This window comes from Hemicordylus capensis, chromosome 13 (genome assembly GCF_027244095.1).
Source record: "Hemicordylus capensis ecotype Gifberg chromosome 13, rHemCap1.1.pri, whole genome shotgun sequence".
NCBI classification, from domain to species: Eukaryota; Metazoa; Chordata; class Lepidosauria; order Squamata; family Cordylidae; genus Hemicordylus; species Hemicordylus capensis.
Window position 1 is genome coordinate 2,231,494 of NC_069669.1, and position 17,266 is coordinate 2,248,759.

Genomic DNA, 17,266 nt, shown 5'->3' on the forward strand with positions numbered 1-17,266 from the left:
TTTTGACCATTTTTCCAGCCTCCAGGAACCTCACCCCACGATTCCCATTGCCTCAATGTCTCATTTTCCGTGGTTCCATTGTCCGCTGTTATAGCGGAGAATGGAACCCCTGTGGATAACGGAGTCCACCTGTACTTAATTGATTGAGACTTCAATCTGATGCACACTCACCTGAGGTTAAATGGACTTACTTCTGAGTAAACATGCATAGTGCCGTGTGTTAACAATAGCTTGGTTGACCAAACAGGTGCTGCTGATTAATTGGACAGCAGCTTTTTTTTTTTTAATAAAAATATTGTGAACACAAGTGCTTAAACGAACTGCAGACCCTTGCTACTTGCTATGAATACCCCGCCTTTGCTTAGAGCAGTGACCATAATTCTTCCTCCCTCCATTTTATGATTGCAGCAAGTCTGTGAGGTTGGCAAGGCTGAGAAATAGTGAGCGGCTCAAGATACGTTTTCTGTAGGGGCACAGGGAGCTCACTGGCAGCTCACTATCTGGCACATACCCAGTTGTGGGGGAAAGTGGGGAATGAGCCTCTGGTGGCCCCTGGAAGTACTCGGGGTGGTGGCGGTGTGAGGATGCTCCCCGCTCCCCCGCATGCTCCATGGTAGCCACGCGCCTGATAGGGATGTGCAAACCATTTTTTTCAACACTTACTTCCTCCGGGAGAGTTGTCCAAGGCAGTGAGGGGCGGTCCGCTGAGGTTCCCCCTTCCCCGCCAGCCTCCCTTATTTCAGAAATCAGGTTCAAGGGGGTGCCGGAAGGAACTGGCCTGGTCTGGTTTGGGTCCGGTTCGGATTCGAACCGGGCCAGCTGATTCCATGCACACCCCTAGTGCCTGACTTTGTGAGTCTGACACATTAAACAGTAGCTTCATATGACTAAGGTTGCTTGAACTGAATGAGAGCTGTAGTCAGATCTGATAGTTTCTTTTCACCCAAGTAAGCCAGCTCTATCTTGAGTTCAGAGCTCAAGTTCTTTCTCAGTTCCCAGGGAATTGTGCAGCCTGGTCTGGGCATACAGAAGACTGATGTGGTAGAATGTTGAGGGAGTAGATTAGTCTTCCCCACTTTTGAATGTCCCTCTATGTAAAAAGAACACCCTGCAAGCAGAACAGTAGCACAGTAGGGAGAAAGGTTCCATCCCCACTCTTTGCCTACTGTGCTGCTTTTCTGTCTACAAGATCAGTTCAACCAATTCCATCTTTTTTTGCGGGGGGGGGGGGGGCGGCAAGGAGTTTTTGACAAAAAGAAGCATTCCAACATGTAATTCCACAACCTGAAGTCTGAAGAGGCACAGAACATTTATCACCTTAACTTGCTCAGACCACGTCTTAGACCACACTCCTTAACGCAGTGCTGAGATGCTTCTTTCTCTTTCTTTCTTTCTTTCTTTCTTTCTTTCTTTCTTTCTTTCTTTCTTTCTTTCTTTCTTTCTTTCTTGTGTGTGCATGCTGCAATTATTTTAAAGGGTGTCATGATTCATATTGTATAGAGTGTGTGTCTTAAACTCTGGCATGAGCTTATTTTGATTTCCTCGTACCAGCAACCATGCTGTCTTTCATGACTGTTTGTTTGCTTCCTTGGGCCATGGAAATTTATCTAAAGTTACATTTATATAATACACCACCTTTTAAAAACATGGCAAGAGTTTATATGATGGGTCCACAAGACCCATATTGAGAAAAATCTGGACCTAATTATGTAAAGCTGATTCTCAGCAGGTGTATCTCACAATCCACTTCTGTCAAAATGTTGGAACCCCCGTGGACTGCTTTCTCTGCCGCTGAGAACATAATCTTTTCGAGTTTTGCTGACCTTTCTTAATTCAAGAAACTCGCTGGGGAGTTTCTCGTAAATTGACATCTCTTACTATACTTAAACCTAGTGAAATTTACTTTAATACTAGCTTCAACATAATTCCGGTTCTAGAATAAGAAGAGAGTATATGAGTATTAAATATTTCTTTAAATCTTAATTTAACAGGGCAGGATATTTCTGCTGGAGCTTTTGTTGCAAACTAAATAGTCCTCATTACCAATAGCTGATTGGATGTTGCTCGCCTGTAGGCCAGGTATAACAGGTGAGCTGTGGGCAGCCATCAAGTGGCAGCTGGCAGCGGGGTTTGGTCATATCTCAGTGGCCAGAACCAGAAAGACTTTGACTGCCCAGACAAAGCTCTGGCTTGCAAGAAGCATTTTATAGCCCTTCCTGTTGAGGAGAACCAGTGGCCAGCCTGGGTTGGTGCTGATGGTGAAGGTAAAGGTAAAGTGTGCTGTCGAGTCCATTTCGACTCCTGGCGCCCACAGAGCCCTGTGGTTGTCTTTGGTAGAATACAGGAGGGGCTGACCATGGCCTCCTCCCGCACAGTGTGAGATGATGCCTTTCAGCACCTTCCTATATCGCTGCTGCCCAATACAGGAGTTTCCCATAGGCTGGGGAACATACCGGTGGGGATTCGAACCGGCAACCTCTGGCTTGCTAGGCAAGTCCTTTCCCTGCTGCACCATTTCCCCAACCAAAGGCCATGGCAGCTGGGAACTCTGGGAGTTGTGGGCCACCACATCTGGGAATCCCTGTTATAGGGAACATGCTAGGTAGAGCCACTTCCGTGCCTGGGAACTCCGTATTACTTGGAGAGATGTTCCAAACTGCAGCCTTGGTGGCTAACCCCACAGGGCAGCTGTGCACAGAGCCAAGGGGTCCTCGCCTCAGCCCTGGCAGCTGCTGACATCAGGATCAAAAGAACTGTGTCACTAGTTTTGTTAACCTGTAGGGACTTTGGGCATTCTTTTCTCAAATAATATCCCTCATGCCATATGGCAAACTTTATTTGAAGCCTGGGAGTGTTTCTGTTTTTTGGAAGAAAAATAATCGAATTTCTCTGCTGTTGAAAGAAAAATAATCCGATGGCAATTGATTTGATTGTGGGAGAAGAGCTGGTCTTGTGGGAGTGTACATGAATTGCCCCTTTGCTAAGTGGGATCTGCCCTGGTTTGCATTTGGGTGGGTGACTGCATGTGGATGCTTTCTGTTGTAAGATAGGGAATGGGGCTGTAGCTCAGTGGCAGAGCACCTGCTTTGCATGCAGAAGTACCCCGGTTCACTCCCTGGCAGCATCTCCAGATAGGGCTGGGAGGGACTCCTGCCTGAAACCCTGGAGAGCCGCTGCCAGTCTGTGTAGACAGTACTGAACTTGATGGACCAAAAGTCTAACTCAGTACAAGGCAGCTTCCTATGTTCACAGTCCACTTGGGAGTTCTCTTGCAGAACCACATTGAAATGAATGGGAGCTGTGCAGGAGCGCTGCCGGTTCACTTAAATGTGGCTAGTGCAGGGTGCTTCCCAGACTGCACGGGAGGAAGTGAGGTAAAATCCGACAGCTAGCCCTGACATTTTGCAGCCAGTTTGAGTTAGCTGCTTCAGATTTTTCACCGCTTCCTCCCTCACTGAGGCTTTGAGAGAAAGGAAGAGGACAGAAAGCACAACCCCCCTCCCACACAGGGCACTTCCCATAGGAAGATGGGGAGGAGGGGCTGGGTGACTGAGGGCTTTCCCTTGCCTCTTTCCCCCAGGTGAATTTGCACAAGGGCAGCGGACTCATGCAAAATAAATAAATAGGCAGTTGGCTTGCATGCACGCACCTCTGAAAGCAAGCCACACTTCTACAGCTGCAATCTTCTGCATTCTTAAAGTAAAGTGTGCCGTCAAGTCGATTTTGACTCCTGGCACCCACAGAACCCTGTGGTTTTCTTTGGTAGAATACAGGAGGGGTTTCCCATGCCCATCTCCCGTGCAGTATGAGATGATGCCTTTCAGCATCTTCCTAGATCGCTGCTGCCCGATATAGATGTTTCCCATAGTCTGGGAAACCTACCAGCGGGGATTCGAACCAGCAGCCTTCTGCTTGTTAGTCAAGCATTTCCCCGCTGCGCACCTAGGAGGAAACCCATTGATTTACTTCTGAGTAATCCCAGCAAACCTGTAAACTCTTCTCAAAACTCAGAAAGCCAGCTACTGTTTCATGACAGACGGGCACATACAACATCTTAAGCCTGAAATATCAAGATAAGATCCAAAAGAGGCTGTGTCTATGCGAACGGCACCCTGTTGTTCCCATATGCAAGGCGGTGCCAAAACCCAGATCATACGGACGGACAGCAAGCCTCTAGGAAGTGAAGCAGTTTCAAAGTGCCATCTGGAAAGTCCCCAGGATACTCACTTCTAAAGTAACTCTTTGAATGATGATTGCAACTAGTTAATTTGTGTAACCACTTCATAACCCTAACTAATAGCTTCTTTTTTATAACAAGCCGAAATCGACCGGAAATGCTCATCTTGCTTTACACCTCCTGTTGGATTTCCCCCTTGCCTTTCTGAAACAGCCAATTAATTTCACGTGATGGGGTGGGGGGTTAAAGAGCAAATCTGAATCCACGTTTCAGTGTTGGAAATGTGGAGTGATTGATGCTGTGCTGGTTGCCTCTCCAGCCCTCGCACCTGCGTGAAGTAAGGCTGTCACAATATTTATCCAGTCTTTGGGTTCAAGCGCTCTCTTTGGGGGTCGTGGCGAAAGGGGATAACATATCGAATGGCATCCATAATAAGAGTAATGATCCTAAAAAGACTTGTGTCCCTATGTTAGAAACACCTGCTGGCTGCGAAGTCAGCTGGTGTTCCGTTTCTACGGCTGTCATGGTGGGGGTCGAAGGCCAAAGTGGTGTGAGGTATGCAGCTTGTAAAGGATCTCAAAACATTGGGCTTGGGTTAATCCAGTAAGACTTGTACTTTAAATATCAAAACATCTTCAGTTTCACATGAGACTTAAAGTGAATCCCACTTGTGCACATCAGCTAACAAGGATGGGAGTTAAACTTAATGTAGTCAGGGATTGCAGGGAGCCTCTTCAATATGGGTTCCTTCATTCTAAGTGTCTGTCTGTCCTCCTGAGTTCTGGCTCTGGCTGGCAGACGTGGGCTTCTAGTAAAAATCAGAGCAGACCCTATAAGCCTGAAGTCTGCCCATGCCTGCATGACGTCGCCGTTGAAAGAATGTAACTCTTCCACTCTGTTTCCGGCTCCAGAAATGCTGTTCCTCTTCCCTCATTGGAAGCCCCAACCAACCTGGGTATCCAAAAGACCAACATTTTCCACCCACGCTTCCCTGCCAGATGTTTTTTCATAAGCTCTTCTCCAGGTGGCCCAACCTTCAAGGGTCAGGCAGGTGGCCACCAAAGAGTAAGCCTTTTAATTAGGGATGCCCGCCTCTGAGAACTCCCTCTTTGGGCATGTTTGCCTGGCACCTTCTTTGCTGTCTTCCATCCTGTCCTCTCTGGCCCCCCAATGGCTTTTTATTATGTGCCCGTTCTGCTGTTTTATTGGGACTCCCCCTGCCCCCCACTCCGGCTGCTGTGGCTTTTCATATCTGTTATTTTGTTATTCAGTTGTTTTGCTTGCAGGGACGTCCCTTCCATGTGGCGAGGTGACGCAGTCACCTCAGGCAGTAGATTATTCGGGCACCAGTGAGGTGGCCAGATACCCTTCTGGCCCCTGCTTTAAAAGGGGGTGGGGAGTGTCCACACAAGAGGTACAACATTGGCACCGTTCCTGAAGTGCATGGTATGCTCAGGGTTGAGCCACCTCTGTTTGCTTGTCATGGTTTTTGCATGTTATCCCAAGCTGCCTTGAGGCTGTTGCAAAAGCCAGGGTAGAAAAATACCTGGTGGGAGACGTATGACTCGCCTCTCTGATGCATCCTCTTTCCCAGAAAAGCAATGACTACGTTTGCAAATTCTTTTGCAGTACTATGCAAGATATAAAAATGCTGCAGGTGGGAGTAGAAACTAACTGAACGGAAAAGCAGATGGGAATAGATTGAGAGCTTTTTAGTTTAGAAAAAGGGTGGCGAAAGAGAGGCATGATAGAGGTTTATAAAATTATGCATAGTGTGGAAAACGTGGATAGGGATCAGATCTTCTCTCTCGCACACAACACTAGAACCAGGGGTCATCCCTTGAAACTGATTGCCGGAAAATATAGGACTGACAAAAGGAAGTACTTTTCACACAGCACTTTATTAATCTATGGAATTATCTGCCACAGGATGTGGTGATGGCCACCAGCTTGGGTGGCTTTAAGTGGGACTTAGACAGATTCATGGAGGACAGATCTATCAATGGCTACTAGTCTTGATGGCGAGAGGCTACCTCCAGACAGAGGCAAAATGCCTTGGAATACCAGTTGCAGGGGAGCAACAGCAGGAGAGAGGGCATGCCTTCATCTCTTGACTGTAGGCTTCCCAGAGCTATCTGGTGGGCCACTGTGCGAAAAAGGATGCTGGACTAGATAGGCTTCCTTGGGCCTGATCCAGCAGGGCTGTTCTTATGTTCTTAGAGCCAGGGATAATTTTGTGTGTGCACTCCACAGAGAGCTGACCTTTCTTGGTGCAAGGGTCTTTACAATGCTTGGGTCTTTACAGTACAGACTTACAGGGCTTCAAGATCATTAGGTTTGTCACAATGTCATCCAGAGCTGATCCTAGCTTAGATTCCCCAGAAACTATCCGTCCTTGTGACCCTTAGCAAAAGTGTACAGAATCTTGCGACATTTGCTTTTCTACATGGTAAAAAAGGGACCAAGAATGCCTGGAGATGAAAAACACCGCTATATCATTTTGATAAACAAGGTGAAGATATTAATTATTGGGCTTTACAATATACATATATATTTAAGGACAGTAAGCAAGGGCTGCTTTTTTTCTTAAGGCTTGTCTTTTTTATCATAAACATTATCAGATAAAATATAGCAGCTGTAAAACTGAATTAATGTAGAAGCTAACAACCCTGCTGTGAGCACTTCCTGTACTGAGTAAAAGTACGTAGCAGGTGTTGAATATTTGAGTACAAAGCTCATGTTTCTCTGCCTGTTTCCTTCCTGGAAAATAGCCCTTTAATTTACAAACTTAATTCCAACCACAACAAAAAATTGAAGACTTCCTTTCTTAATGGGCCCCATTTCCAGCAAAATGAAATCTTGCATAAGTGAATTTTTGTAGCAATTAATTAAACTTCAGGATGCAGAGTGATTACATTAGTATAATTGACATTGGTGCTTTGTGCAACCCTGGACGCCCTGAAACTGATGAGCAGGCTTGATTGATACAAAGTTCCTGCGTGTGTCTGTGATGAGTCTTTTGGTAAACTTCATAGTTGCCTCAGGTGTTGCAAAAGAAGGATTAGTCAGTTACTGACTAAGTATAAATCCGGCTTTTGGTTTTTTGGTCTTCACAGGGAAGTAGCACCATTATAACAAACACTCAAGGCCTGTTTAAACCATGCATTCCTTCATTTCTCTCTGGACCAAGGTGCTTACCTACAAGCCCAGAATAGCTTGAGCCCTGTGTACCTAAAGAAGCACCTGCTAAGGTGAAGCAAGCAATGACCAGGGAAAGGGATGTGTGTGTGTGTGTGTGTTTTGTTATGGTGCCCCGCCATTGAAATCTGCTCTGATATCCTTTCAGCACCAGGCCTTTTTGTTTTCCCAGACTTTTAAGTATTTTTAATCTGTGCCTGAACGTGTGTGTGTTCTTTTTAATCTTTTGTGTATTGTTTGCTGCTTTTACTGGGATGATCTGTCATAAATGTAAACATAAGAAGTTGCTTTATAACGAGTCAGACCCTTGGTCCATTTAGCTCAGTACTGCCTTCACTGACTGGCAGCAGCTCTCCAAGGTGTCAGGCAGGAGTGTTTCCCAGCCCTACCTGGAGGTGCTGCCAGGCGTTCAACATGGGACCTTCGGCATGGCTCTGCCTCTGAGCTGCGGACCTGGCCATCTACTATATGTTGTTGTTGAAATTAAGTTTGTAAATTAAAGGGATTTTCCCCCAGGAGGAAACAGGGAGGGATCTTTCGACAAAGCAGATGCTCTAGGGAATGTACTGAGGGGAGTGACAGAGAATGCCCACAGAAAAGCCCAGACTCCTTCCAAAGGGCCATTGGAATGCATGGAATTTCCAAATCAACATTGGCCATTTGGAAATGCAATGCATTCCATGGCCATTTGGAAGGAGGAACATAGGAAGCTGCCTTCTATCAAGTCAGATGATTGGTCCAGCTAGCTCAGTATTGCCTACACAGACTGGCAGCAGCTTCTCCAAGGCTGCAGGCAGGACTCTCTCTCAGTCCTGTCTTGGAGATGCTGCCAGGGGAGGGGACTTGGAACCTTCTGCTCTTCCCAGAGTGGCCCCATCCCCTAAGGGAGATATCTTACAGTGCTCACATGTCTCCCATCGAAATGCAAACCAGGGTCCTGCTTAGCAAAGGGGGCAATTCATGCTTGCTACCACAAGACCAGCTCTCCTCCCTAGGCCAACTCTAGCAAGCATGACTTGTCCCCTTTTGGATGGGTGACCACATGTGAACACTGTAAGAAACTCCCCTTAGGGGATGGGGGCGTAGCTCAGTGGAAGAGCATCTCTTTTGCATGCAGAAGGTCCCAGGTCCACCTCCTGGCATCTCCAGGCAGGCAGGGCTGGGAAAGGCTCCTGCCTCAAACCTTGGAGAGCTGCTGCCAGTCAGTGTAATCTTGAGCAAGAGGAACCAACATTCTGACACAGTATAAGGCGGCTTCCTATGTTCCTGGGAGTCCCTGCCTTTATCCAGACAGCTGTTTGTGCGGTGTCAAAAGCTTTGCTGGAACCGAAGCCAGAAGGTCACCCCGTCAGACTCTGTTGGTGAAGTAGCCCATCAATCAGAGATTCCATGAAGACAAGCCTGCTTCTGTGTCGTTAGCTGCCTGTCTTTTTCATTGCATCGTGGTGTCATCGGAGAGCTGAGGCAAAAACGAGGGCTCCTTGCTCCTCCCGAGACATCATTGTTCACACAAAGGCCGATTCGCACAAGTTGCAGGTCGTGAGGTAGTAAACCAATGACCGGGCTCTCTCACTTGGAACTGCAAGTGGGGGCAGGAACATACAGAGAATGGACACCCCAAGGAGAAGGCAAGGCTAGAACCCTTCTAGGATTCTGTATGGGGGAATGATTTTTGTATGGAGGAGCATTGAGTTATGTGAGCTCCACCACCACAAACTCACATAACGGCGCTTCTCTACAAAAGTTCCCAAAGTGGTTTTCAGAGAAAGATATTAATTAATTAAAGATGGCTCCCTGTCCCCAAAGGGCTCACTATCTTAAAAAAAGAAACCTAAGATAGACCCCAGCAACAGCCACTGGAAGGATGCTGTGCTGGGGATGGATAAGGCCAGTTGCTCTCCCCCTGCTCAGTACAGAGAATCACCACTTCTAAAAGGTGCCTCTTTGCTCAGTTAGCAGGGGCATTGATTGGGTAGGACAATCATCCTACAAGAGTCAGGAGCTGTGCATGCTCCCATTTTGTGATCATGTATGGGTAAAAAGCAAGGTAGAAGGTGGGGGAAGTGATTGCAAGGTTCCCACTGGGGAGGATGACTCAATCCTACCCAGAGCAATTGGATAAAATAGGAGCAAAAGCCCTCCTATCCAGTATGAGCTTTGCAGACAGTCACTTCCCCGTCGTCCTAATTTGCTTTTCATGAGCACATGATCACAAAACAAGAGTACAGACAGCTCCCAAACTTCCGTAGAATTCTTGCCCTACCCAATGAATGCTCGTGAGGGCCTAGTAAATCTCATTAAATTCAGTGGCTGATGTCCAGGGTAATGGCACATGTGGGAGGATGTTGTGCTGCCTGTTGCTTGTGCTCCCATCTAGTCATGCTTGAGCTCAAGAACAATTGTCTCACTGCAGCAACCCTGATTTACTGTCGGGAGAATTCTGCGCGAGAGTGCTCTAGCACAAGAGTAAACTCCCGTCGCTAGTGCAGCTAAGCAGTCTCCTTGCTCTGGCACAACTTTGCTCATCCCACAAGTGCGCTGTTGCTCTAGGTTGTCAGCTAGTATGACTGACTGCTGGGTATATGCGCTTAGGCTCATGCTGCAAGTTAAGATGGGACTTGGTTGAAAAAAGAAAAAGAAAGTAGCCAGTGGACCACCTTCAGCATGAAACGGTCTCAGTAGAAACGGTGGAATTAGTAAAATTCCACAAATTGTGGCAATGTGAACATTTTTCTTTTAAAATTAAATTCTCAGAAATGATCCCTAGATCTCTCAGAATTCACCTTCACGGAGAAACCAGAGTATCTCATCTTTTCACTGTTCTAAATCCAAGCTTTCTTTTTTGTCCATTAAGATAGAGGAAGGACTGGAGGAAGAACACACAGCCTAAACTGCTGTTAGAAACATCTGTCTGTACGTATTAGTGCTGCTGCTGAAGTGTTAAGTGAGGCAACACGCCTCCTTGGGATGCCAGCTGCACCGCTGCCTGGTCACAGATCTCTTAAAACAGATCAGGCAGAAGAACCAAACAACGTAGATTCCTCGTGAAATCTGCCAAGCCAAAAACTGGCCCTTGCCCATTCTAGCAGCACCAAAACAACGTCATCCCGGCGGTAACGGCAGCTTCACTACCAAATAGGAAGGAAGGAACATAGGAAGCTGCCATATACCGAGTCAGACCCTTGGTCCATCTAGCTCAGTGTTCTCTACACAGACTGGCAGTGGCTTCTCCAAGGCTGCAGGCAGGAATCTCTCTCAGCCCTCTCTTGGAGATGCTGCCAGGGAGGGAACATGGAACCTTCTAGAGCAGCTCCATCCCCTGAGGGGAATCTCTTCCAGTGCTCACACTTCTAGTCTCCCTTTCGTATGCAACCAGGGTGGATCCTGCTTAGCTTAAGGGGACAAGTCATGCTAGCTACCACAAGACCAGCTCTCTTCCCACAAGCACAGAAAGCAGGTCCATGTCTGTGATCATCACCTATGACAATCTCCATGTGGACTGCACATTTACTCTCATGCAGTAGCGGCTTGTCCTTACAAGCCAGGAAGGCACTAAACAAGGCGCAGCTGCCTTGGTTTCTCAGTCGCTTTGGTTGCTCCCCTCTCTTCTGCCCATTCATTAACCAGAGCCACACTGCCTGCAGTCTGAGCCCACACAACTCTACCTGACGAATGGCCAGCCTGAAGGCAGTGCGGCTCTGGGTAATTGAGCCAGCGTGGTGTAGTGGCTGGAGTGCTGGACTAGGACCAGGGAGACCCGAGTTCAAATCCCCATTCAGCCATGAAACTAGCTGGGTGACTCTGGGCCAGTCACTTCTCTCTCAGCCTAACCTATTTCGCAGGGTTGTTGTGAGGAGAAACTCAAGTATGTAGTACACCGCTCTGGGCTCCTTGGAGGAAGAGCGGGCTATAAATGTAAAAATAAATAAATAAATAAATAAATAAATAGAATAATGCCAGGGTGGGGTGAAATGGAGGAGAGAGAGAGAGCGAGCAACTGGAACAGGCAGCTGGACCTCATTTGGTGTGTGAGGTGCCCTGTGTGAGTTTTCTCATCATTTTCACTCCTCTCCCACAAATGATGTTCCAAAATGCTTTTCTGATGCCTATAAAGGGCCTGTGCCTCTTTTCTAAAAAGCAGGAACTGACTTGTCTTTTAAACCAGCTGTCTTTTGAGATCTTCAAGAGAAAAGAGCAAAGCCGGCCTGGCTTGAAAAGCCCCGTTGGAGGAAAGAAAAGAGAAACAACAACATTGCGGAGCTTAGAACCTGCTTGAATACAAAATATGTGATGTCAGCAAATGATTTTGCCCTTGGATGTTTTAATGAGAGCGCTTTCCTCTCCCAGAACCTTCCAAGCTCAAATGAGGCTAGAAAGAAAGGTTGAGAGAGAAAAGTCTCAAGAAGTATAAAATGAAACCAAGCAGAAACCCTCTAATCCACTAGAAACATCCAAAGTAAGCTGTCAGTTTTAGCCAAGCTTAGATCTGCTCCCCACCAAGAATATTTTTAATGCAAGTATCAGGCGGTTTGTGACATTGTGGTATTGAGGGGGAAGAAGAAAATGAGGACGGTATTATGCATTTCCCCCCCTTCCCCTGAGGCTGGTAACATATCCATCGCCTGATGATTATTTAAAAATGTGTATAAATGAGAAGGATTAGCCACCCTGTTTGTAAATGATCCCGCATGCTGGAGCGATACTCATGCCAGCAGTTGGGGCCCCTCTTTTCCCTCCACTGCCACCCCCCAAGATGTTCTTCGTGGGAGGGAAAGGGAATGAGCTGCTTTTCCTCTTATATGTTGTGGCGTCACCCAATCAGTACTGACTTGGGCTGACCAGAAGATAGGTGCAAGATAGCACAAACATCTGGACAGCACAAGGAGCACATCTGCATTGCAGTGCAGTAGCCCAGGACCAAGCCATGAGAGTTCCCAGTTCTGCCAATCTGCAAAGGGGCTGCTTCTGTGAAGTGGCATCTTTCCCATCATCCAGCCACAGGGACATAGGAAGCTGCCTTTTACCGAGTCAGACCATTGGCCCAAGGGCATAGCGAGGCCCGCGGGGGCCCAGGGACAAAATCTTTGTAGGGGGGCTCCCCTTTGCACATGTGAAGCATGCCCCCCAAGCCACGCTCCCTGCGACTGACATCAGCTACCAGAAAGCAGAAGAGCATGAACACCTCCATGCATACGCCTTATAACGGTACCTTGTGCATTCTAATTGCAAGTTGGTCAATGAACCAATCTTGGCTGGAAAGCTGCATATAAATATAATGAAATAACGGTTCTGGCCCTATGCAGATGTGGCCCTAACGGTGTAGAACCCACATTTGATGGACTTTGTGGGCACTCCACTCGCTTGATATGTTGACCATCACTATTGACTAGGGGGCTATGTAGCAATCACCTGAGACACATAGGACTGGTCCATGTAATTGTCATGTGGCGTCTCACATATATCCCCTCTAATTGGCTCTGTGTTCATTGTTACCTGTGCAAACCCCTGTTTGAATGTGGCATGCAACCCCTGGCTCTTAGGTGGGGCAGCTGGTACAGTTCAGACCCCTAATGACACATGGGCTCCACACTGTGTTTGCGTATAATGCCATGATTGGGGACACACTGTAAATGGCGTGGCTGACAGTTGGAAGAAACAGATGATGCAGTGTGACAAAATGGTAACATCCTTATTTCCCTCCTAGATATTTCATTGGCCTGCTGGGTCTGGATCTTCCCCTCAATATTATGCCCAGCAATGTCACCATTTAGCCATTCAGTTGTCCCACTGTGTTGCTAAAATTGTAGTTCCTTAAACGCCGAGGCAGAAGTTTTCTATTCCACATTCACATTTGTTTAGTATTTTTCTGCCAGCCGTGCCAACATGAGCTTCAGCGAATAACCTTCTCTCCCCCCACCCGCCCCCCGCCGTGCAAGTCTCTAACCGCTATTTCTTGTTTGAGCCAGATGGAAGATTATAATCAAAGTTTGGTTTCAAACCACAGGTTTGGTGCCTTTGCCAGCTTGGCTGCTCTGCCAGAAACTTGGCGTTGATTCTCAAAATCTGCAGACAACTTCAAGAACAACAAAAAGCAGGGGGAGGGTCTCTTTTGCGGGGGAAAGCACAAGAAGAGTGTCATTCATTGGGCTGATAAAGTGGGGAATCATGGCAAATGCTGAAATGGGACAAATCTGAGTCAGCAGGTTCACCTTTGCTCTGAACATCTATAATGTTGAGACAAAGCATAGCAATGCTGTGGCACGTAGGACTCTACTCTGCTCCAAAGATCTGAGCCAGCGTGGTGTAGTGGTTAGAGTGCTAGACTAGGACCGGGGAGACCCGAGTTCAAATCCCCATTCAGCCACGAGAATTGCTGGGTGACTCTGGGCCAGTCACTTCTCTCTCAGCCTAACCTACTTCACAGGGTTGTTGTGAGGAGAAACTCAAGTATGTAGCATGCCGCTCTGGGCTCCTTGGAGGAAGAGCGGGATATAAATGTAATAATAATAATAATAATTTTAGGGGCACCTGGGAGTTGGCATGGGCCCAGTTGAATTGTTGATTTTAGTTTGGGGTTAGTTTGGATATTTGCTTTTGCAGTGTGACTGTTTCCCTAAGTTATTCCATAGTAAAGCTACATATTATTAGTATTAGTATTAATTTCAATTTATTTTTTATTACTGATATAGTACCATCCGTGTGTGCATTTATTATTTACTTTTTAGGATGTTTTAACTCTGCCTTTGCAATAAGTAATAATCATCATATCTATTTCCAAAAGAACTGGAAATGTTATATTCCGTATGGATGCATAATTGGAGCTCTTGCAGGTGAGAGGGAATTGTTGGCAGACTTGGGGTAACCTGCAGATACATTGGTTTCACATATCTATAACAACAGCAACAACATTGACCATAAAATTCAGCCATCCCAGGTCCTTGGGAAGGACTTGATGTCTGGATAAAACAAACCAGTCAATAACACCTGTCTGACTGTGTAAACAACAATAATATAACTAGCTTAACCTGTGCAGAGCATCTGTGCACTAGTAACTGATTGCTCCCCTCCCCTCCTGCCACAGCCCTGCTCACCTCAGAGATCTCTACACCCTCGCCTGAGCCGCACTCCTACTCCATCCCATTGCTTCCATCTCCTTCACTCCTCGGTCACTCCTCCATCCCTTTACTCCATCCCCCTGCGGTTGTAGCGTTGCCGCCGCCGACTGGCCAAGCTGCAGCCCCCTATCCCTAGGGACCTCCCCACCCTCACCTGAGCCCCACTCCTGCTCCTCCCCACAGAAGCAGCAGCAGTGGTTGATTGGGCCCTTCCTCGCTGCCACCACTGCCATGGCCACTCGTTCCCCTCAGGCTGCTGACAGGCCCTGGCCAGTCCCTTGCACTTCCTTCTTACTCTCTTTATCTCTCCTCCATTCGCTCTTCCCCTCTGTTTTATTTCTCTCTCTCTCTCTCCCCCCCCCCCGTCTCTCTCCCCCTTCCCCGCCTTCTGGAGTTAACAGATCTTATTTATCTTGTTTCCGCATCTAATTCACACAGCGGCAGCCTCCTTCTCCTGAAGGGGCTCTTTCCTCCCTCACAACCCCTCTCTTCACAGACCCTTGCCCACTATCCTTTTAGATTCCTCTCCTCTACAGTCAAGAACATCTTCCAGCCAGTACCAGTTGCATTCCAACTGACCTTAACCATCACTGGCTCCTCCTCCCTATCTGCATATGGAATCCCCACTGCCCAGTCAAGTGCTTCTGTTCGTGAACTCTCGCGAGAGCTGCCACACACGGGATTAGCCATGGGTATGCCTTAGAGAAATATAGATAGATAAATAGATAGATAGATAATATAAAATGAATTTTAAAAAGCATAAAACCAAACCATGTACACTAAGGTACACAGTGCTTTGTGAAGTACAAATCCCTGCCTGAGGAGCTTACAATAAAAAATCTGCCGCAGGGGAAACCACAGAAGAAGGTGGAGGCAGGGATGAACTGAGAAAGATTATGCATTTATTTCAGTCACACATCCTTCAGTTGAGTTATAGTAGGGAGTGGAGATGAAGGCGTTGTTTCAAAAGCTTCTTGATGTGTGAATTTAATTGCTGTTCTAGGATACAGTGCTCTGAAACTATTCCTCCATATTATCTTATAATGTGTTTGCTTGCTTTCTCTTTGTGGTAGTCATTCTTATGATAGATCTGTTGGTTTTTAATCTGTAAGTACCCTGGATGTAAATGTAGCCAAGTTAACCAATTTTCAGAGGATTCCATGGACCTCTGAGCCTAGAAAGGGAAGTTCTTGTTTTTAGCAGATAGTACAACTCACATTAAGCCCTCCTGGCCAAATTTGTGATTGTACTGAGTTCACTGAGCAATTTTTTTGCTGGAGCAGAATGGATTTAATTTGAGGCCTGTTTCGATGTATCAGACTTGACAGCATTTGAACTATATTAGGACTCTGGTAGAATTCCCTTTCCAATTGATTTCCGAGTTTCCGTCTTACTGTGTCAAAGAAAGAATCATATGCTAGATCTGCTTTGTACCCCACAGTGGGGGGGGGGATCTATATAAGAAAGTATAATTTTAACATATCCAAATTTTAAATGTCTAATCATGTTTTCCATATTATTGTTTCTTGGTAAGCTTCTACTTTTAGCTGCTTGCTGGCAATGCTGGGATGTGGGGGATCAACACTGGTGCTTTTTGTAATGAGTTTTCACCTATATTAGAAACAAATATTTTCCTTTATATACATTTATTGGCTATGGTGGGCCTCTTTGTGTGTTCTAATACAAAGGTTCCCAGCCTTGGGTCCCCAGATGTTGTTGTACTACAATTCCCATCATCCCTAGCCTTTGACCATTGTGGCTGGGGATGATGGTAGCTGTAGTCCAACAACATTTGGGACCTGATTGGGAATCCCTGTATTAGGACATCATCCAGTTTAAGGGCCTCCTTTGATGTTGCATTAGAAATGCAAGTTCTTTCCCTTTTTATATCATGTTGTTGAATTTGGTTAACTCCTCTATTTATTACAGCTGGTCTCAAAACCCAAAAGAATGGAAGTTTCAAAAGACAAGGCAAACATGGCTTCTTTCGCACATGTACAATAAAGAAAAGGTACGTCCAGACTTCTCTTTCTTTTAGCAGTAGACAAAAGAGGTGCATCTCTCTTTAATTCTTGCGTCTTCTGAGATAAAATTGAAAGTGCAAAATTCTGGGACTTTTCTATGACAGCTCTTTCCCAATAGCTCAATGATATAGAAGGGTACAAGGGAGGGCTCTACTCTGAACTCCACAATCACTTAGCTCTCTGAGTTCATAGGAGGGTACCTCTGTCCTCCAGAATGTTCTGTCCAATGTGTGTTTAAATCTTGGTTGTATTACATTTTTATCCTACTTGCCACCCAGAGATCTCAGGAACGTTGTTCCATTTTATTTTCATTACATCCCTGTGAAGTAGGTATGTATGTAAGCTGAAGATTTCAAGTTTTCTCTAGATGCCTTCTCTTTCTGGGTGCATAAAGACATGTTCAGTATATAGATACAATTATTTTGTGTGTATTTCAGTTTTGTACACACAAAAAGCCATCCAAAGCACTCATAGACATTTCTCTTAAGTCTGGTTAGAATATCTTTCTTTGAGAATATGTGAAGTTTGAAGTTCATCACAGGTATCAAATGGTTTTTCTATTAGTGATAAGCACAGTGTCCATAAGAATTGCCCTGCTGGATCAGGCACAAGGTCCATCTAGTCCAGCATCCTGTTTCCCACAGTAGCCCACCAGATGCCTCTGAGAAGTCCACAGGCAAGAGGTGAGGGTATGCCCTCTCTCCTGCTGTTGTTCCCCCTCAATCCTTGTTGATCAGGGAAGATGATTTACC

At 46.3% G+C, this 17,266-nt stretch overlaps 1 protein-coding gene across 3 annotated transcripts in view; it reads left to right on the top strand.

The window, feature by feature from the left end:
• The window catches only part of LOC128336452 (cytochrome P450 2W1-like), a 172,438-nt gene that overhangs the window by 114,219 nt on the left and 40,953 nt on the right, over positions 1 to 17,266 (top strand). For all 3 annotated transcript variants that reach the window (XR_008311975.1, XM_053276138.1, XM_053276136.1), the window contains exon 4: positions 16,420 to 16,501. Coding sequence is in view for 2 of the 3 variants with exons in the window: in XM_053276138.1 (XP_053132113.1) it covers positions 16,420 to 16,501 (82 nt within the window). In the remaining variant the exon portion in view is untranslated. The remainder of the gene's footprint in view (positions 1 to 16,419; positions 16,502 to 17,266) is intronic.